Genomic DNA, 22,280 nt, shown 5'->3' with positions numbered 1-22,280 from the left:
GATCATTGATGTATATGAGGAAGAGCAGGGGACCAAGGACACTTCCCTGCAGAACTCCAGTATCAAGTGGCTGTGTTGTTGATGCTGTGTCTTTAATGGTGACATACTGATACCTATTAGTAAGATAAGATTTGAAATATGCAAGCGCATGGCCTCTTATACTATAATGGTCAAGTTTGTGGAGTAGGATGCCATGGTCTACTGTGTCAAAAGCTTTTCTTAGGTCAATAAAAATTTCTAGTGGATATTCCTTATTTTCCAATGCTGTGTAAAGCAGATCTAGCATTTTTATGATTGCATCGTTAGTGCTTTTATTTTTCCTGAATCCAAATTGGCAGGGGTTGAGTATGTTTTGTGTCGTTATAAATGAATATAGTCTCCTGTGCACGAGTTTCTCAAAGATTTTGGATAGCAATGGTAAGTTTGATATTGGCCTATAGTTGTTTAAATCTGTAGGGTCACCACCTTTATGTATTGGCCTATAGTTGTTTAAATCTGTAGGGTCACCACCTTTATGTATTGGTGTAACCCTTGCCGTCTTGAGTAGTTTAGGGAAGGTGCTAGTTTCTAGTGACTTGTTAAATAGTAATGAGATAGTATGCGAGAGGACATAAGCCTCTCTCTTGTACAATAATGGTGGGACATGAGACAGATTCCCTGAGTTATTTTTAAGTGACTTTATAATCTCGGTGACTTCCGTGGGCTCAGTTGGAGCAAGATAGAAGGAATTTGGGAAATTCCCATCTAGGTAGTCCCCGGCATGGGCTTTGGTACGTGGGATTTTATTGGCGAGATTAGAACCTATGGTTGAGAAGAAGTCGTTTATCTTGTTAGCTGTGTCAGTGGGTTGCAGTGGTGTTTCATTAGGTTTAGTTAGGACAATATTCTTGTTTTTTTTCAGTTCGTGGGTCCCTAGAATCTGAGAGAGTGTTTTCCAGGTCTTTTTTATATCTCCTCTTGTGTCAGTGAATCTACTGGAGTAGTATAGTTGTTTGGCTTTCTTTATTACTTTGGTGAGGACTGATGAATAGTGTTTAAGAATATCTTTGTGTATTAAGCCCTGTCTATATTGCTTTTCATATTGGTGTTTCTTATCAATGGATTTCAGAATGGTGCTGGTTAGCCATGGGCAACCAAGCCATTTGTTTGTGATCTGTTTCGTTTTTATAGGACAATGTTTGTTGTATAGTCTAAGTAATTTGTTAAGAAAAATGTCTGTCCAGTCATCAATACCATTGGCCTTGGAGAATTCTGTAGGCCAGTCAACAGTCTCTAGGTCAGCTGTGAACTTCCTTATTGAGGCCTCATCATGGAGTCTAAATGAAACTTTGTTGTATTGAAGTGGTGGTTTACTAATGTTTGTCAAGAGGAAGGTAGGGTAGTGGTCAGTAGTGCTATCTGTGATTATCCCTGATTTAAGGGGGGCTAGTATATTGGTCCATATGTGGTCTATTATGGTTGCACTTGTTTCAGTGAGCCTGGTTGGTTTAGTTATTGTTGGTATGAGAAGTGTGTTGTTCATATTGTTGATGAAATCAGTTACAGGCTGATCATCTAGTAGGCCAAGGTTGATGTTGAAGTCTCCAGCTAAGAGAAGGTAGTGCTTATTCATTTGTCTGTTTGTTATTAGTGCCTTTAATTTCTCACTGAAATTTGGGATGTTTGTGTGAGGTATCCGGTAAATGGCACCGATTGTTACAGGCGTCTTAAGGTTTTTTACAGTAAAATGAGCAAAAATGTATTCTCCATATTCATCACTAAAGCAAGTGGTGCTAATACAAGATAACTGGTTAGAGTAATAGATTGCAATACCACCCCCAACTTGGTATGGTCTGCAGTTGTGGACTGCTGTGTATCCTGGTAGAGGGTAGATATCTATTGTGTCCTGCTTAAGCCAGGCCTCAGTAAGAATAATGCAGGAGAAGGGTGTCTTTAGTGATTCAAGGAGTGCCAGGAGGTCATCGTAGAGTTTGCTTAAGGACCTGATGTTGTAGTTAAGTACTGATAGACTTTTAGCATTGTTTAGGATAGTGCTGGCTTGTGATGCTGTGTAGTAAAGGCAGTTACTTTCCAATAGGTTTTGATTGTGTGTCAGATTACGGAGGTTTAGATCAGGGTCAATGTGATCAATCATCTTCTAGGTTTAAATTATGGTTATTTATATCCTGAGTTGTGTGTTGAGTACTAGTACTGATATCTGTAATGGTGGGAAGTTTGGACAAGTATATAGCTATAGCATTTTGGTCATGTAGAGTATAGTCACTAATACTCATAATGGAGTTGGTGTTGTCTATGTGTTGTGCTGGAATGAGCTAAAGTACAACTAGGTATAAACTAGTAATATAAAAATACAAATTAAAAATAGCACTCTCACTTGTAATTGCACTAAGGTCTAATGTAATGACTTTGGTATAGTCTATGTATTGAGCTAGAATGAGCTATAGTACAACTGAGTTTAATCTAATGATATAAAAAAGGCACAAGACTCTCAATTGTAATTGCACTAAGGTGTTATATAAGTTGTTTACAAGAATTAGAGTATAACTAGATTTAAATTGACAAGATAAAATATACAAGTTAAGGTAGCAAAAGAATAAAAAAAAAGTAGAAAAAAAAATATATGAGGTAGTTGGTACTAGTTAGCAAAAGATAGTTAAGGGCCTTGAACAATAATATGATTGAAATATACACTAATTGCACACACAATATAGTCACTAAGATATGAAAACAATCTTAGAGTAGGACTTATAATATAAACTTATTATGTCAGCGGATGGGTCTATTGTCAGCGGATGGGTCTATGAAAGATGAGGTGAATCATAGAATTGATGAGGGAAAAAGAGTGAGTGGTGCACTTAGGAGTCTGTGGAGACAAAGAACTTTGTCCTTGGAGGCAAAGAGGGGAATGTATGAGAGTATAGTTTTACCAACGCTCTTATATGGGTGTGAAGCGTGGGTGATGAATGTTGCAGCGAGGAGAAGGCTGGAGGCAGTGGAGATGTCATGTCTGAGGGCAATGTGTGGTGTGAATATAATGCAGAGAATTCGTAGTTTGGAAGTTAGGAGGAGGTGCGGGATTACCAAAACTGTTGTCCAGAGGGCTGAGGAAGGGTTGTTGAGGTGGTTCGGACATGTAGAGAGAATGGAGCGAAACAGAATGACTTCAAGAGTGTATCAGTCTGTAGTGGAAGGAAGGCGGGGTAGGGGTCGGCCTAGGAAAGGTTGGAGGGAGGGGGTAAAGGAGGTTTTGTGTGCGAGGGGCTTGGACTTCCAGCAGGCATGCATGAGCGTGTTTGATAGGAGTGAATGGAGACAAATGGTTTTTAATACTTGACGTGCTGTTGGAGTGTGAGCAAAGTAACATTTATGAAGGGATTCAGGGAAACCGGCAGGCCGGACTTGAGTCCTGGAGATGGGAAGTACAGTGCCTGCACTCTGAAGGAGGGGTGTTAATGTTGCAGTTTAAAAACTGTAGTGTAAAGCACCCTTCTGGCAAGACAGTGATGGAGTGAATGATGGTGAAAGTTTTTCTTTTTCGGGCCACCCTACCTTGGTGGGAATCGGCCAGTGTGATAATAAAAAATAAATAAATATAAAAATACAAATTGAAATGGTACTTGCAATTGCACTAGGGTCTGGTATAGGTTGTTGACAAGATCAAGAGTATAACTAGATTTAAATTGACAAAATAAAATTCACAATTAAAGTACCAAAAGAATAATAAGTAAAAAATAACAATGGCAATGTCTTGGTTATAATATGATAGTAAGATGGTAGACAGGTACACAGGTACAGAGGCACACAAGTGCACAGGTACAAAGGATAATATAAAGGTTGGAGTTGAATATACAAACTTGAAAATTTGGCAACAAAATGTTATGGGAAGTATAAAATAATGATTAATGTACAAAAGTAAAATTGACTGGTAGTAAATATGGTGTTTAATAAAATTTTAGTAAGTAATAATGATTACAAAAAAAGTGAAAAAGTAATGTTTATTTCATTCAATATTGCACTGGTAATTATACTTGAGGTTATTTGGCAGTACAAGGTAATTAAGAGTACTCTAAGATAGTAAATGTGGTATTAAAACAGGTTATGGTAATTAGACAAGTAATGGTTATTAAATGATGTCAAAAATGTTAAGAGTAAATTGTACTGATAGTAAAAATGGTAATTATTAATTTAAGTAATATCAATTGATAGTATTTAAAAAAATATGAGGTAGTAATATGGACAGAGAAAGTATTAATTCAGCTAATATTTAAGCAAACAATAGTAAATAAGAAAATTAGATAAGGTGACTTATACTTACTAGTAAAATCACAAAATGAGGTAGTTGATTATTTAATTACTAAGAGATTGTACTACGAAATTTGAACAATAATGGAGCAAAACATACACTACACTACGTAGGCTTTTAGGTTGGACACTGCTTAGTTATTCTCTGTAAGATTAGTATCCCTGAGAAATCGTGATAGATCATTCTCGTTCGTGATTGTGTACAGTTGACCTACATTTGTTTTCCTAACTAGAATTTTCCCATCCTGTGTGAAGCATTGGTGTATTGTGTCATTATTCTCCCACTTAAGTTTTCTGACTCTATACAGGAGGTTCTGACGTTTTTTGGTAAGACACTCGTTTATGTATACCTCTTTCTTTACTTTAATAGATGCAATAATTAAGTCTTTTTTCCTGTCATGTGAGTGGAATCTAAGCATAACACTTTTTCTACCATGGGATCCTAGTAACCTGGCTTCTTTCATTTCTGACTCTGGTACAATAACACTTGTTTGGTCCTTTATGATCTGCAGAGTAATTTCTTTACTGTTTGTTCGGTTCATATCACTGGGAAAAAGTGGACTGTTAACTATTACTGCGTCCGATAGTTTATCTTGTTCAGTTTTATCTTCTTGGAGAGCAAAGTAGTCACTGAACTGGTTATCTAAGTTGTTCTTCCATTCTTTTACTGCTTCTTCAACCTTTGTATTAAGAGATATTATTTGTTGGGTATGGCTATCTATGACTGTTTGGATGGTCTTGTCACAGTTAGTCATTCCTGGTGTTGATAACTTTTGTTCAAGACTGAGGATTTTGTTCTCGAGTTGTGTCATCCTGGTGTCTTGTTTTGTTAGTGTCTCTCGAAGATTCATATTTTCAATAACTAAGGTGGAGATGCATGTCTTTAGGGTATCTGGATCGTTGGTCATACCTGAGAGACTACTTGGTAGGTTGAATCCGGGGAAGAGAGGGGAGGATGGGCTGGGGGCAGCCATGTTTGTTGTTATTGTTGTGGTGTCGCCTTGAGCGGTGGTGAGTGGGGTGGTTGCTGGGCCGGCGTCCTCCTGGCTACACTTGTTGAATAGTTGATTTTTCGGTCTTTTCTTGCTGGCCATGGTGCTGTTTCCTCTTAGACTGTGCCTCATAATACTACAGGAATTGTTGTAGTTAAGAAGTTGTAGTTATACAAAGCTTAGGGTTATGTTGTTCGGCTGGCAGCGGGGTGTTGCTTTCGGTTTGTGGGCAGTCTTCCTTTGATCTCTATTATTTTTGATTTGTAGGTTTCACTGTTGGTAATCTTTGGTCATTCTGGGTGCTACGTTGGGTAGTGCAGTTTTGCTTGTAACTAGGTCATCATAGGAGCATTGGTGGCTCTGGTAGTTGGAGAAAAGTACGGAGCTTGGAGGTCGCTGCTGCCGCTGCCGCTGGAGTATACCAGGTAAAGTGTATGGTAGGTATTACTGAAAGAATTGAGGGTTAAGATGGAGAGTAGGAACAGAGATGAACAAGGTTTCAGGAAGGGTAAGCAATGTGTAGACCAAATGCTTACACTGAAGCACATAAGTTCACAATGTTTAGATAAAAGTAAGGAAGTTTTGTTGGAGGGAAGGAGGGGTAGGGGTCGACCTATGAAAGGATGAAGGGAGGAGGTAAAAGCGATTTTGTGTGCGAGGGGCTTGGACATACAGCAGGCATGTGTGAGCATGTTAAACAGGAATAAGTGGAGACGAATGGTTTTTGTGACTTGAAGAGCTGTTGGAGTGTTAGCAGGATATTTTTGTGAAGGGATTCAGGGAAACCCGTTAGCCAGACTTGAGTGCTAGAGGTGGAAATACAATGCCTACACTTTAAAGGAGGGGGTTTAGGATATTTGTTTAACCCGTAAACGGTCCAAACGTATATATATGTTTTTTCATCATTTGAAAGTATGTAAAAAAAGTAGATCTTCTTTTTGTTTTTTTATATTTGAAAAATGTGTAAAAAAACTTTTGATCTACTTTTTTTTTTTGTTATATTTGAAAATATGTAAAAAAAACGTAGATCTACTTTTGTAGCACTACACACGTGAACATAGATCTGCTTGACCGTTTACGGGTTAAAGTGACATCCAAACTGTCATATCTGGGCACCTCTGCAAATACAGTGACAATGTGAATGACTGTAAAAGTGTTTTTTTTTTTTTGGGGTCACCCTGTCTCGGTGGGAGACAGCCAGCTAGTTAAAAAAAAAATATGATAGAGTGGGTAGGGAAGTAATGTGGTAAATGTTGCTAGTGTATGGAATAGGTGGTAGGTTACTTAAAGCAGTAAGTTTTTGAGGATAGTGAGGCTCAGGTATACATTACTAAAATTAAAAAGAGATACTTTTGTTTTTCTTTTTGGGCCACCCTGCCTCAGTGAGATATGGCCAGTTTGTTCAAAGAAGAAAAGAAGTAGGTCTTCAACTGGGATTCATAAAGTCACCATAGTCTTTTAACATATTTAAAGTTGGGGTTATAAAAAGGGGTGAATGCTAGGGTGTTGAGAAAAAGTGTGAGTTTCAAGGATAAAGAATCTAATAAAAAGTGGGAGCTGTCACAGATGCTTTTTGCTGATGACATGGTGCTTTTAGGAGATTCTGAAAAGATGTTGCAAAGGTTGATGGACAAACTTGGGAGAGTACGTACGTAAAAGAGAAAAACTAAAAGTGAACACAGGAAAGAGCAACGTGATTAGAGTAACAGAAAATATAGGCAATGAAAGACTGGATATCAGACTGGAAGGAGGAGGTATGGATGAAGTGAATGTGTTCAGATATATGGGAGCTGACTTGTCGGCAGATAGGTCTATGAAAGATGAGGTGAACCATAGAATTAATGAGAAGAATAAAGTGAGTGGTGTATTAACCCTTTGAGGGTTTCGGCCGTACTAGTACGGCTTACGACCCAGGGTTTTTGACGTACTAGTATGCCTAAATTCTAGCACCCTCAAATCTAGTGGGAAAAAGCTGGTAGGCCTACATATGAAAGAATGGGTCTATGTGGTCAGTGTGCACAGTATAAAAAAAATCCTGCAGCACACAGTGCATAATGAGAAAAAAAAAACTGACCGTTTTTTTGGAATAAAACAGCGACTTTGCAGTGTATTTTCGTATGGTATTTATTGTTGTATTCTAGTTTTCTTGGTCTCATTTTATAGAATGGAAGACATATTACAGAAATTGAGATGATTTTGACTGGTTTTACAATGAAAAGTACCTTAAAATTGAGCTCAAAGTAGCAGAAATGTTCAATTTTTACCAAAGTTCAAAAGTAAACAAATCTTGCCAAGCGTCCAATACATGTCAACTGGCGAGTCTAATATTCTTTTGCAAGTGGTCAGTGGTCAGTCGTCACGTGAGGTCACAGACCCTGAGCTGCTTTGGGGATTAGCGTGGACAGTTACAAAGCATGGCTTGCTTCTGCAGTGTTTTAAAAATTGAGGTTGGAGAGTTGAAGGAGGAGGTCTTGCTTCTCCAGGAGGAGATTAGGAGGCTGAAGGTCCACCTCAATGGGTCTGGGAGAGAGTGTGAGGTGGCTGGAGTTGTGGGGAATGAGACTTCTAGCAGTGAGGTGCAGTCTGTCTCTCGCTGTGAGGAGGCTGTAGGTGGGGAGGTAGCAACGGCTACCAGCAGTGAGGTGCAGTCCAGCACCTGCTACAAGTGGCGAGTGGTAACCAGTAATGGAAGGAGAATCAGAATAAGGAAAGTTAAGAGTGAAGATCTGAAGGTAGGAAATCGCTTCTCTGTTCTTCAGGATGAATGTACTTCAGTGGCCAGTGAAGGTAAGGGTACTACTGCCCCTGCTAACAGAGGTAACCACATTCTTGTGGTTGGTGACTCTCAGGTAAGATATATTGACCGTGCTTTTTGTAATAGGAATAAGAAGATGAGAGATAAAGTGTGCTTCCCTGGAGCTGGTGTTGGGGACATAGTTAACAGGCTGGATAATATCATGTCAGGTAATGCGAACAAGCCCATTATCTGTCTCAGTGTTGGTGGAAATGATATTGGGAAGGGTAGGAGAGAAGAGCTGCTAGATAAGTACAGGTCAGCTATATATTTCATTAAGTCTAAGGGAGAGGTCCCAATCATATGTAGCATCTTGCCTAGAAGGGGAGTAGGAAATGAATGGTTGTCTAGGGCAATTGGTGTAAATTTCTGGCTAGACAAATACTGCAAGGAACTTGCAATCCCATTCATTGACAACTGGAACAACTTTTATGGCAAACATGATATGTATGCAAGGGATGGGGTACATCTCTCTGGGGCTGGGGTGGTAGCACTTGCAAACTCAATTGAGAAGGCCACTGGTGAAATGCCTATGATTTTAAACTGATAGAAGATAGAGGTATGGGTGTGTGTGGGAAACAAGCAGGTTGCAACACTAGGGTTGGACACAGTAAATGTATAAAAGGCATTCAGCATGAAGTTATAAATAAAGACAATAGATCAGGTCAGCAAACAAAGGGGGACAGCAGAGGGCAGCAAGGGACTAGCTCCCTTAAGGTTTACTATATTAATAGCAGGAGTGTAAGAAATAAGATAGATGAGCTAAGATTAATTGTAAGTGCAGGAAACATAGATATTATTGCTATAACAGAGACCTGGCTCAATCTGAAAGATAGAGAGATGCCCTCTGAATGTCACATACAAGGCTATAAATTATTCCACACTGACAGGGTCAACAGGAAGGGTGGTGGAGTAGTGATGTATGTCAGAGACAATTTAAATTGTGTTAGACAAGATATAAAATTAGAAGCATCAGCCACTGAATCTGTTTGGTTACAGCTTCTCAAGGGCCGAGAAAAACTAATTTTGGGTGTGATTTACAGGGGCCCCAAATCTTGATAGGGAGTGCAGTAAACTTCTATGGGACGAAATTTGTAAGGCATCTACATACGAAAATGTTGTGCTAATGGGAGATTTCAACTATAGACAGATTGACTGGAGCAATTTGACAAGAAATTTAGTCAGGTGACTTTCTTGATACGATCCAGGATTGTTTTTTAAAACAGTTTGTGACAGAGCCAACTAGGGGAAATAACCTCCTTGACTTGGTTCTTGCCAGTAGGGAAACACTAATTAATAATCTTGAGGTTAATGATGAGCTTGGGGAAAGTGATCACAAATCACTCAGTTTTAATATATCATGGAATTCCCCTAATAATGGCAATCAAGTCTCCGTCCCTGACTTTCACTTGGCTGATTTCATAGGACTGAAAAATTACTTAGGTGGGCTGAACTGGAATGACCTGACTAAGGGTCAGGTAAGTGGTGATGGTTGCCAATATGACACTTTCCAGGGCATAGTTCTAGCTGCTCAGTCAAATTATGTTCCAAATAGGGAAATCAGATCAAACAAAAATGATCTTAAATGGATGAACAATAGATTAAAATATCTGACTGGGCAAAAGAGAGGCATATATAGGCAAATCAAAAGAGGAGCGGGTCAATTAAGAAATCGATATAATCAGTTAAAGAGAGAAATAAAAAAGGGAATTAGAAAAGCAAAGAGAGATTATGAGGTTAAAGTTGCAAGAGAATCGAAGACTAACCCAAAAGGATTCTTTCAGGTATACAGAAGTAAGATCAGGGACAAGACAGGCCCACTCAAAAGTTCCTCGTGTCAGCTCACTGACAGTGATAAGGAAATGAGTAGAATTTTTAACACATACTTCCTCTCAGTTTTTACACAGGAGGATACCTGCGATATTCCAGAAATGATAAATTATGTAGAACAGGACGATAATAAACTGTACACGATTAGGGTCACAAGTGACATGGTCCTTAGGCAAATAGATAAATTAAAACCTAACAAATCCCCAGGCCCTGATGAACTGTATGCAAGGGTTCTAAAGGAATGTAAAGAGGAGCTTAGCAAACCTTTGGCTAATCTTTTAACATATCACTACAAACTGGCATGGTGCCAGGTAAGTGGAAAATGGCAAATGTGATACCTATTTTCAAAGCAGGTGACAGGTCCTTAGCTTCGAACTATAGACCAATAAGCCTAACCTCTACAGTGGGAAAATTTATGGAATCAATAATTGCCGAGGCAGTTCGTAGCCACCTTGAAAAGCATAAATTAATCAATGAATCTCAGCATGGTTTTACAAAGGGGCATTCCTGCCTTACGAATTTATTAACTTTTTTCAGTAAGGGATTTGAGGAGGTAGATCATGGTAATGAATATGATATTGTGTATATGGACTTCAGTAAGGCTTTTGACAAAGTCCCACATCAGGGACTATTGAGGAAAACTAAGGCACATGGAATAAGAGGAGAAATTTTTTCCTGGATAGAGGCATGGTTGACAAATAGGCAGCAGAGAGTTTGCATAAATGGGGAGAAATCAGAGTGGGGAAGCGTCACGAGCGGTGTTCCACAGGGGTCAGTGTTGGGCCCCCTGCTGTTCACAATCTACATAAACGACATAGATGAGGGCATAAAGAGCAACATCAGCAAGTTTGCTGATGACACCAAAATAGGCCGTTGAATTCATTCTGACGAGGACATTAGAGCACTCCAGGAAGATTTGAATAGACTGATGCAGTGGTTGGAGAAGTGGCAGATGCAGTTTAATATAGACAAATGCAAAGTTCTAAATGTTAGACAGAACAATAACCAAGCCACATATAAACTAAATAATGTAGATCTTAATATTACGGATTGCGAAAAAGATTTAGGAGTTCTGGTTAGCAATAATCTGAAACCAAGACAACAGTGCATAAGTGTTCGCAATAAAGCTAATAGAATCCTTGGCTTCATATCAAGAAGCATAAATAATAGGAGTCCTCAGGTTGTTCTTCAACTCTATACATCCTTGGTTAGGCCTCATTTAGATTATGCTGCACAGTTTTGGTCACCATATTACAGAATAGATATAAATGCTCTGGAAAATGTAGAAAGAAGGATGACAAAGTTGATCCCATGTATCAGAAACCTTCCCTATGAGGATAGACTAAGGGTCCTGAATCTGCACTCTCTAGAGAGACGTAGAATTAGGGGGGATATGATTGAGGTGTATAAATGGAAGACAGGAATAAATAAAGGGGATGTAAATAGTGTGCTGAAAATATCTAGCCTAGACAGGACTCGCAGCAATGGTTTTAAGTTGGAAAAATTCAGATTCAGGAAGGATATAGGAAAGTGCTGGTTTGGTAATAGAGTTGTGGATGAGTGGAATAAACTCCCAAGTACAGTTATAGAGGCCAGAACGTTGTGTAGCTTTAAAAATAGGTTGGATAAATACATGAGTGGATGTGGGTGGGTGTGAGTTGGACCTGATAGCTTGTGCTACCAGGTCGGTTGCCATGTTCCTCCCTTAAGTCAATGTGACCTGACCTGACTAGGTTGGGTGCATTGGCTTAAGCCGGTAGGAGACTTGGACCTGCCTCGCATGGGCCAGTAGGCCTGCTGCAGTGTTCCTTCGTTCTTATGTTCTTAAGTGCGCCAATATTATTTATACCATTTTTTACACTAATGCAGTAGTCTGCATAACAGTAAATCTTCTATTTTTTGTGAGAATAAAAATTCAAAGTGGAAAGCAAAAGAATGTAAGAGGGGCCTTGAGACGTGACTAATGAACAGAGGAAATGTCATTTTAGTGCCAGGAATGTCTTTCTTGTTTATTCTGGACCCTATTCAGAAATTGGCATCTTTTGAAATTTGTGTGAAATTGGAAAAATTGGAGTTCTAGCGAAATATTCATGTTTTTTGTCGACTAGTACAGTGGAATTGGCCAAAAATGGGGCTCAAAGTGGGCAAAATCGCCGATGTGTAAACATCGCCGAGACCGCTAACTTCGCGAGAGCATAATTCCGTCAGTTTTCCATCAAATTTCATAATTTTGGAGTCATTATGATCGGGAAAAGATTCTCTATCTTTTCATAAGAAAAAATTATTTTTTTTTTTAAATTTGGCCGACCCTGAGAACGAGTCTCGGAGAGGGCCTCTCAACCCTCAAAGGGTTAAGGATTCTGTGGAGACAATGTTATCCAAGGAGCAAAAATGGAAATGTTTTAGAGTATAGTGGTACCCAAACTCTTATATGGGTGTGAAGCATGGGTTTTAAACATTTCTGCAAGTAGGAGGCTGCAGGCAGTGGAGATGTCATGTCTGAGGGCACTATGGGGTGTGAATATTATGAAAAGAATTCATAGTTTTGAGATTTGAAGGTGCAAGGTTACAGAAAGTATTACCAAGAGAGCTGAAGAGGGTTTGAACATTTGGAGAGGACAGAGCATAATAGGATGACTTAGACTTAGAGGGTGTATAAATCTGCAGAGGGAAGGAGGGATAGAGGACTTCCAAGGAAAGGTTGGAGGGAGGGGAGTAAAGGTGGCTTTTTTATGTTAGGGGCTTTGAAATCCAACAGGCATATGTGAGTGTGTTAGACAGAAATGAGTGGAGGCAAGTGGTTTTTGTGACTTGATGTGCTGTTCGAGTGAGAGCACGGTAGCGTTTACAAAGGAATTTTCGGAAACTGGACAGCCAGACTTGAATCCAGGAGGTGGAAAGTACAGTACTTGAACTCTGAAGGAGAGGTGTGGATACTACAATCTGGAGGGGCATCTAAGCTGTAATGTCAGTGTGCCTGTGGCACACTGTACTGTCCACACAGACAGCCTATGCTGTCTGCCAGCTTAGTTCATATTTTGCGGCACTCAGGTGCTGCCCTCTAGGCCTGCCCAGGTCAGTGGGACACTGGTCCCACTCGCTCACTCACTCAGCGGCCTAGAAGCAGTCAACAGTTCTACTCCCTCTCTCCCTCATGGGCATGGCCCTCCCGGGCCATGGGGACAAACACACAAGCCTGTGTACCCACCACGACATTGCAAATAAAGTAAAGAAGCCTCCGAAGACATTTATCATTGAACCCCACTCTGCAAGAGCCACCAAACAAACTGGTTATAAATGGTGGGGAGCGATGGTCGCAGCAAGTGTGTTTGCCTGGAGAGAGAAAGGAAATAGAATAAAGTTGTGCTCACTTCATCACTCTACACAAGAAACATCCGTCTCTCAACAAGTTATCCTGATGTCGTGTCTGCATGTTTCAGCATCCAGAGACAGGTACAAGCAGGATCTAGCCGAAATTTGCCGAATTTCTTCGAGAATTGTAAGTGGCATCCCAGTGACCCCACGCTACAGCGTCCCATGCTGTTTCTCAATTCACGTGTTCAGTGCCTCTTGTATGTTCTGCTGTTGTTGTTCAGCTCAGCACAGCTATTTCAGCAAGCCAGATTTCTGCGTCCAGTGTGAGTGCTTCTCCCACGTGTGTATGGGTGAGGAAGGTAGGTGCGCGGTCCTCCACCGTCGCCACTCACCCACACTCACAGCTTGTGTACCCACCACGACATTGCAAATAAAGTAAAGAAGCCTCCGAAGACATTTATCATTGAACCCCGCTCTGCAAGAGCCACCAAACAAACTGGTTATAAATGGTGGGAAGCGATGGTCGCAGCAAGTGTGTTTGCCTGGAGAGAGAAAGGAAATAGAATAAAGTTGTGCTCACTTCATCACTCTACACAAGAAACATCCGTCTCTCAACGAGTTATCCTGATGTCGTGTCTGCATGTTTCAGCATCCAGAGACAGGTACAAGCAGGATCTAGCCGAAATTTGCCGAATTTCTTCGAGAATTGTAAGTGGCATCCCAGTGACCCCACGCTACAGCGTCCCATGCTGTTTCTCAACTCACCACTGCCCACTCCCTCTGCTGTGTTTTCTGCTGTTTTCCGTGTGAATTTATTGCCAGAGCTGTGTATCAGAGTGTCCGAGGCCACTCGAAGCTACGTGGATCAGCATGCCACATAGCTCACAACGCCACGTGGATCCCGACGCCACATGGGATGTGGACGATGCCACGTGGGCCTACGAGCCACGAGTTACCGAGCCAGACGTCCCAGGCAACATGCTGTGGTCTGCTGTTGCCCGACTTCATAACGTCACGATGTCTGCCTGATGTCACCTCAAGATGTCTGCTTACGTCACAGTGCTGCTGACATCACCTCGCGACATCACGCCTGACATCACATGATGTCACATCGAGTGTTTCAGTAATTATGTCAGTATTGTCGAGAAGATTGAGAGAAGATATATGTCGTGTTAATTAATTCCTCTCAGTCAGTGTTCTCACATGTTAGTGTATGGCTTAGTGTCAATTTTGTGCACAGAAAAGCATCATTTGCTAGTTTAAGCCATGTTGTATGGCATGTACCATGGGTGCGTGTAAAGTTTTCCGTGTGTCCTGTGTGGTCTTGAGCCCAGCTGTGTGTCAACCACAGGTCTGCAGCCAGAACCCTGTGTAGCACCTTGTGTTGTCACCCGGTGTGACCAGCGCATTTGACAGCTGATATTAGTCAGCCCTAAGCGTATGAGCCCCTTGTACAGAAAGCTCTTATGCTCGTCGCTCATAGATGTTCTGTAGAATTGTACCTGCTACGATTCCCATCGAGATTTGTTTCACTTCACCTCCAGACCTTCAGAGTGCAGTTCTATGTAGAGAAACAAGTCAGGGGACGCTTAGACTAACCTCTGCTATAACTCCAACTGCCGAGAGAATGACACTCGTCAAGCCGCAGTTAGCCCTGTCGGCAGGTGCTGTGTCAGCCTCCTGTCATAGCTTCAGTGAGCTCCTACACAAAGCTGATGTCACTTTGACTGCTAGCTCGCTCACTGCAGTCTGGCGTATGATGTTACGACTCCCAGATGCTTCACCCAGTCGTCTCTGCCACGACTCGCTCCACGACTTACTCCACGCTCGCCGGCAGTGACAGCCCAGCGACAGTACCAGTCGAGAAGTGTCCTCCTGAGTCGCTTGCCAGAAGTCCTGCCCAGTTGCCGAGATTTGACGATGCCTCACTCGAGGGCACCAGCATGTCGTGCCCCAGGTTAAGTGAAACCTGCAGTGACTCCTACGACGACTGCTTCACCGTTCTAGAGGAGACCGTACCCCGTTATGTCACAGCTCAGACGCAGCGATGTCTCCTGTGTTGCAGTATCTGTCCAGACGCAGGAAGGCGTGCAGTGATGCCCATCGACGCTCACTGCCTATGATCACGATGCTTAGCACACCCCACATGTTTTTTTCTTCCCTCCCTGTAGGAAGTTTTTTTTTCCATGTCCATATGTATATACAGTGGACTCCGCCTTACGATATTATTTCATTCCAGAGGTCTGTTCAGGTGCCGTTATAGACCGAATTTGTTCCCATAAAGAATATTGTGAATTAGATTAGTCCGTTTCAGACCCCCAAAAATACACGTACAAAAGCACTTACATAATTGGTCGAGTTGGGAGCTAATTGTAAGGCGGGGGTCCAATGTACATGTTTTTTATTTTGTGTTCTGTGCCCTGTTCCTACGGGAGAGAGACCAAGTTTTTTTCTGCCAGACATGGTCAAGACGATCGTGTGGTAGGTGGCTGAGCATATGTAGACAGCCTGTACTGTCTGCACAGACAGCCTATGCTGTCTGCCAGCTTAGTTCATATTTCGCGGCATTCAGGTGCTGCCCTCTAGGCCTGCCCAGGTCAGTGGGACACTGGTCCCACTTGCTCACTCACTCAGCGGCCTAGAAGCAGTCAACAGTTCTACTCCCTCTCTCCCTCGTGGGCATGGCCCTCCCGAGCCATGGGGGCAAACACACAAGCCTGTGTACCCACCACAACTTTGCAAATAAAGTAAGAAGCCTCCGAAAACGTTTATCATTGAACCCTGCTACCAGCTCACAAAATAATCTCGTTATAAGTGATAAGAGCGATGATGAAAGGGTTTCTTCTTTTTCAAGCCATCCTACCTTAGTGGGAGATGGACAGTGTTAAAAAAAAACTATACTCACCATCCATCTTCAAGCTGCCACTTCGAGTGTCCTTGATGGAATGACTGTTATGACCATGGTGATTGTTGCTATTGAGTGATGCTGTACTACCCCCGTGACTACGCCTTCCTCGACGAACAACTTCCCATCCTTCACCATCATCTATAAGGAATAAATCACATGACTATGATATTACTAGCTAAAATTGCACAGTTAAAGCATCTATAAGAACAGCATGTGACCTTAAGCTCAGGACCAGAATAAAATATTTATTTTTTATCCATATTTACCCTTGCAGCACAAGAACCCACAGCATACCTGCACCTGTACCCATGCAATGCAGTACCTGCACCTTACATCACCTGTACACATAAAATCATTTGCTCAAATGGTATATTGTGCAGGCGAACTAATGTATTTTGATACATCTACTTAATGCACTTTGATAATAAATTTTTGTATCTAAGCAGATTAAATTCAGAGAATATAGGATTTGAAGGTGCAATTTTTTTAAAAATGACATACATATAACCAATTCTGAGTGTTTGTCTACCCTCACAGCCTAGCCTGGATCTAGTGGTTACTGATTCTTGCTTGTTCAAGTAGGATGTTCCTAGTGGTAGCCAATTGCTGGCCCACATAGCCACCATTACCTGGTTGATCAGACATTTTCTTAAGAGGTATTGATTCAGCTTCCTCTTGAAAACCTCCCCACTTGTTCTTGCAATGTTAATGTTATCTGCTGGTAGCAGGCTGAATAGTCTTGGACCACAGCTAGTACTCTTGCTTTTAACCGTGTCTACTTTACACTTCCTCCCTTATCTGTCACTCCAGTACATTGTTATGGGATTAGTCCCTCAAGTATTTTCCATGTACATATTATCAGGTACAGTAAACCTTCATTATAATGGACTATCAGGGAGGATTTGCCAAGTGTATAAAATACACTAAAGTACATACTCTACAGTATACCTAATATAGCATTCTACACACAATTTACAGACATAAACACTGAAAATAAAGGAGTTAAAAGTGCAGTTTAACCATAAATTTAACTGTTATATCGGTTGGTACACAGTAACTGCCCAGAGAGGTACTACCGTCCTGCCAAGCGAGTGTAAAACGGAAGCCTGTATTTCTTTTACATGCTGGTAGGATTGCTGGTATCTTTTTTCTTTCTCATAAGCATGCAAGATTTCAGGTACATCTTGGTGCTTCTACTTACACTTAGGTCACACTACAAATGCATGTACATGTTTACGTATACACGCTCATCTGAATTTTCTTTGATTTTATCTTATAGTTCTTGTTCTCTATTACTTTTCCTTTCAAATACATGAGGAAGCGGAATAAGAATCTTTCTTCCATAACCACTGCATGTTGCAAAAGTCAACTACAATGCTGGGAGCAATGGGCTAGTAACCCCTTTTTCCCGTAGAGCTTACTAAAAAGAAAAAGAAGAAAACTGTCAATGAGGGATGTTTGAATGTGCGTAGATGGAGTGCGAATGATAAGAAAAAGATGATTGTGGATGTTATGAATGAAAAGAAGCTGGATGTTCTGGCTCTAAGTGAAACCAAGCTGAATGGGATAGGAGAGTTTCAGTGGGGAGAAATAAATGAGATGAGGTCAGGGGTTTCAATACAGGAGGAAGAAGTAGAAATAATGTGGTAGGATAAGTTATGGCAGGAAAAGAGGGAATATAAATGTAAAAATTCAAGGATTGTGTGGAGTAAAATAAGGGGTGGATGTGAATAGTGAATTATAGTAAGTGTTTATGCACCTGGAGAAGAAAGAAGTGTAGAGGAGAGAGAGATTTGGAGAAATGTTGACTGAGTGTGTGGGGAGTTTTGAAGTAAGTGAGAGAGTACTTGTGGTTGGGGATCTTAATGCAAAAGTGGGTAAAAGGGTTGTGGAGGGAGTAGCAGGAAAATTTGGGGTGCCAAGGGTAAATGAAAATGGGAAGCCTTTAATTGAACTATGTGTAGAAAGAGGCTAGGTAATAAGTAATACATATTTTATGAAAAAGAGGATAAGTATACAAGGTACAATATAGCACATAATGAAAGTAATCTGTTAGATTATGTATTGGTGGATAAAAGGTTGATGGGTAGGCTTCAGGATGTGCATGTTTATAGAGGGGCAATGGATGTATCAGATCATTACTTAGTTGCAGCTACAGTTAGAGTAAGAGGTAGATGGGACAAAAGGAAAATGGCAACAGCAAGTAAGAGGTGAAAGTTTGTAAACTAATAGAAGAGGAAGTTTGGGTGATATATAAGCAACTACGGCAGAAAGGTGGGCTAGTGCAAGTATGGGAAGTGGGGGGTTTGAAGAGGAATGGGATAGTTTTAAAAATGCAGTATTAGAATGTGGGACAGAAGTTTGTGACTATAGGAGGGTGGATGCAGGAGGAAAGAGGAGTGATTGGTGAAATGATGAGGTAAAGGGTGCAATAAAAGAGGAAAAGGTAGTTTATAAAAGTTTTTAACAAAGCAGAAGTGATATAAGAAGGCCAGAGTATATGGAGAGTAAAAGAAAGGTGAAGAGAGTGGTGCGAGGGTACAAAACGAGGACAAATGATATAGTGGGAGAGGAACTGTCAAGAAATTTTGCAGAGAATAGGAAAAAATTGTTGAGATAAACAGGTTAAGAAAGACTAGGGAACGAATGGATTTGTCAGTTAAAAACAGAGTAAGAGAGTTAGTATATGGGGAACTGGAGGTATTGGGTAGATGGTGGGAATATTTTGAGGAGCTTTTAAATGATGAAGACAGGGAGGCAGTAATTTCATGCACTGGCCAGGGAGGTATAACATCATCTAGGCGTGAAGAAGAGTAAGATGTGAGTGTGGGGGAGGTGCATGAGGCATTACGTAGAATGAAAAGTGGTAAAGCAGTTGGAACTGAGAGGATCATGACAGAAATGTTAAAAGCAGGGGGATATGTAGTGCTGGAGAGGTTGGTATTTTTGTTTAACCCTTTCAGGGTTTCGGCCGTACTAGTACGGCTTATGTGCCAGGGTCCTTGACGTACTAGTACTGATAAATTCTAGCGCCTTCCAATCTAGTGAGAGAAACCTGGTAGGCCTACATATGAAAGAATGGGACTATGTGGTCAGTGTGCACAGTATAAAAAAAATCCTGCAGCACACAGTGCGTAATGAGAAAAAAAAAAACTTTGACTCTCTTTTTGGATTAAAACAGCGACTTTGCACTGTATTTTCGTATGGTATTTATTGTTGTATTCTAGTTTTCCTGGTCTCATTTGATAGAATGGAAGACATATTACAGAAATTGAGATGATTTTGACTGGTTTTACAATGAAAAGTACCTTGAAATTGAGCTCAAAGTAGCAGAAATGTTCGATTTTTACCAAAATTCAAAAGTAAACAAATCATGCTAAGCGTCCAATACACATCAACTGGTGAGTCTAATATTCTTTCACAAGTGCGCTGATATTATTTATACAATTTCTACACTAATGCAGTAGTCTGCATAACAGTAAATCTTCTATTTTTTGTGAGAATAAAAGTTAAAAATAGAAAGCAAAAGAATGTAAGAGGGGCATGGGGACGTGACTAATGAACAGAGGAAATGTTATTTTAGTGCCAGGAATGTCTTTCTTGTTTATTCTGGACCCTATCTGGAAACTGGCATCTTTTGAAATTTGTGTGAAATTGGCAAAATTGCTAAATTCTGACCACTGTATTGGATAGTTGAAATCGGTAAATGGGTGGTTTCTTGTACTCATTCGATAGAAAAATTGGAGTTCTAGGGAAATAGGTATGATTTTTGTCAACTAGTACACTGGAATTGGCTGAAAATAGGGCTCAAAGTGGGCAAAATCGCCGATGCGTAAACATAGTCAAGACCGCTAAATTCAGGAAAGCATAATTCCATAAGTTTTCCATCAAATTTCATACTTTTGGTGTCATTATGATCAGGAAAAGATTCTCTATCTTTTCATCAAAAAAATTTTTTTTTTTTCTTTTGAAATTTGGGGGACACTGAGAACAAGTCTCTGAGAGGGCCTGTGGACCATGAAAGGGTTAATAAATGTATGAAAGAGAGAAAGGTACCTAGGGATTGGCAGAGAGCATGTATAATTCCTTTATATAAAGGGAATGGGGACAAAACACTGTAAAAACTATAGGGGAATAAGTTTAATGAGTCCTAGGTAGTAGGTTGGTAGACAGCAACCACCCAGGGAGGTACTACTGTCCTGCCATTTTGTGATGTAGTTCAGCTGGGCTTGTGAGGTCTCTGGGGAGACCTAATTTAACCAATTATATGGTCACCTTGCCTTGGCAAATGTCTGTCAGAGACACGCCTTTCCGGCTTAGAACTGAGGTCTTTTGTTCTGGACGGCGTCAGACCTCGGCGTCAGATCAACACCACGTGTGCACACCTCATTGTGGAGGGTGCTTGGACCACCATAAAAGCCCAAGTAAGAGCATGATCAGGAGATTCGAGCGGAGCTCCTGCTGGGGTGCAAGGCTCCTGAGCAGAGATTCGAGCGGAGCTGCTGCTGGGGTGCAGAGCTCCGAGCAGAGACTTCGAGAGGAGCTGCTGCTGGGGTGCAGGGCTCGGGAGAAGGCTGCTGAAGTCTCCGGAGGAGACTGTTGGAGGCACTGGGCAGAGTACTGGCTTGGCGCCGTACTCGTGCTGTGTAGGTCTTGGGACCTGTGGCTTAGTTCCTGTGATGAACTGCCCTCTGAACTACATTGTAAGTTATATTCTGTTTCGCCAAGCTAATTGTATTCCCTGTCTCACTGCTTATGTGTACCACCCCATTTATCTAAACCACAATAATGTTCTGTTCCCAAATATATTATGGTACAAAGACGTAATAATAAACTGTGTTTGAGTAGAATAGTAATATTCACTGTCCCCGTTATTAGCTATTCCTATTTCTTATATTTTATTATGTTTATATATGAGTGAAGAGTGGGCGAGGCATATGTTAGTGAGCAGTGTAGAGTTAATGAGTGTCGTGGTGGTCACCACTGACCTGTCATTACCTACCTACCTCCTCTGCTAATCATCTCACTCCTAACACCTCGCCAGCCTGTCCCCTGCCTACATAATCCCTTACTCCCATATTCCCCACTTATATCCCCCTAACCATTACCCCCCCCTACATGACATGGTGTCTAAGCGGTGGTGGTTCTTATTATTTTTATAGTAGGAACCAGTCCCATGCCTTATTTTTGACTGCTCGGTTATACTTATGCTACCATTTGCTACCATTTGATTTTGTGTTATTATAATATAATCCTAGTGACCTTAACTGACCTTTTCTTGACAGTGGGTCTGAATAATTGTTTGGTTGTATTATTATATTTGGTGGAGTTGGTTGTTGGTTTGAGATAAATGGTGGAGAATATCAGTATTTGGGTGAGACTTTTTGGGGGAAGCAATTACTGGCCGAAATTGAATATTTACAGAGGAATGAGAAGTCACCCAGTCCGCCTTGGAAGACTTAGCCCACAACTGTCACCCATTGAAGAGTTGCCTATGATTGCTGTCCACCTGATGTGCCCAGTCACCCAGCTGATATGCCCAGTCACCCAGCTGATGTGCCCCAGTAGATGTATTGCTGCCCTGGTCTGTCATCCAGTGTAGTGGGTGTCTGTCTGCGTCACCCAGCCTCTGTGACCATCACCCATGGACCGCCAGTTACCCGCAGTTGCCAGGGATGGGTGACCGCACCTGCTGTTGATGACCTGAAGTGACCTCACCTCACCCCGAGCAACTGACCATTGCCTGCTACTGCTGATGTCGGCTGCTGTGATGCTGTCTACTATGCTGCGGCCTTGCTATGATGTTGAGATGCTGTGGCCGTGCTGAGATGCTGTAGCCGTGCTGCGATGCTGTGGCTGCTGTGTGCTGCTGTGATGTTGAATGCTGTGCTGAGATGCTGGGACCGTGCTGCGATGCTGTAGCCATGCTGCGATGCTGTGGCCGTGCTGTGTGCTGCTGTGATACGACCGTGCTGATGCTGTAGCCATGCTGCGATGCTGTGGCCGTGCTGTGTGCTGCTGTGATACGGCCGTGCTGTGATGTTGAGATGCTGCGGTCGTGCGGTGATGTTGAGATGCTGCGGCCGTGCTGTGATGCTGGGACCGTGCTGCGATGCTGTGGCCGTGCTGTGTGCTGCTG

At 41.5% G+C, this 22,280-nt stretch overlaps 1 protein-coding gene across 1 annotated transcript in view; it reads right to left on the bottom strand.

The window, feature by feature from the left end:
- The window catches only part of ssp3 (short spindle 3), a 355,022-nt gene that overhangs the window by 286,452 nt on the left and 46,290 nt on the right, over positions 1-22,280 (bottom strand). The window contains exon 6 of the mRNA XM_070092824.1: positions 16,139-16,279. Within this exon, the coding sequence (XP_069948925.1) occupies positions 16,139-16,279 (141 nt within the window). The remainder of the gene's footprint in view (positions 1-16,138; positions 16,280-22,280) is intronic.

Source organism: Cherax quadricarinatus, chromosome 41 (assembly GCF_038502225.1).
Source record: "Cherax quadricarinatus isolate ZL_2023a chromosome 41, ASM3850222v1, whole genome shotgun sequence".
NCBI lineage: Eukaryota > Metazoa > Arthropoda > Malacostraca > Decapoda > Parastacidae > Cherax > Cherax quadricarinatus.
The sequence above is the reverse complement of the archived record's forward strand: the minus strand, read 5'-3'. Positions and strand labels throughout refer to the sequence as shown.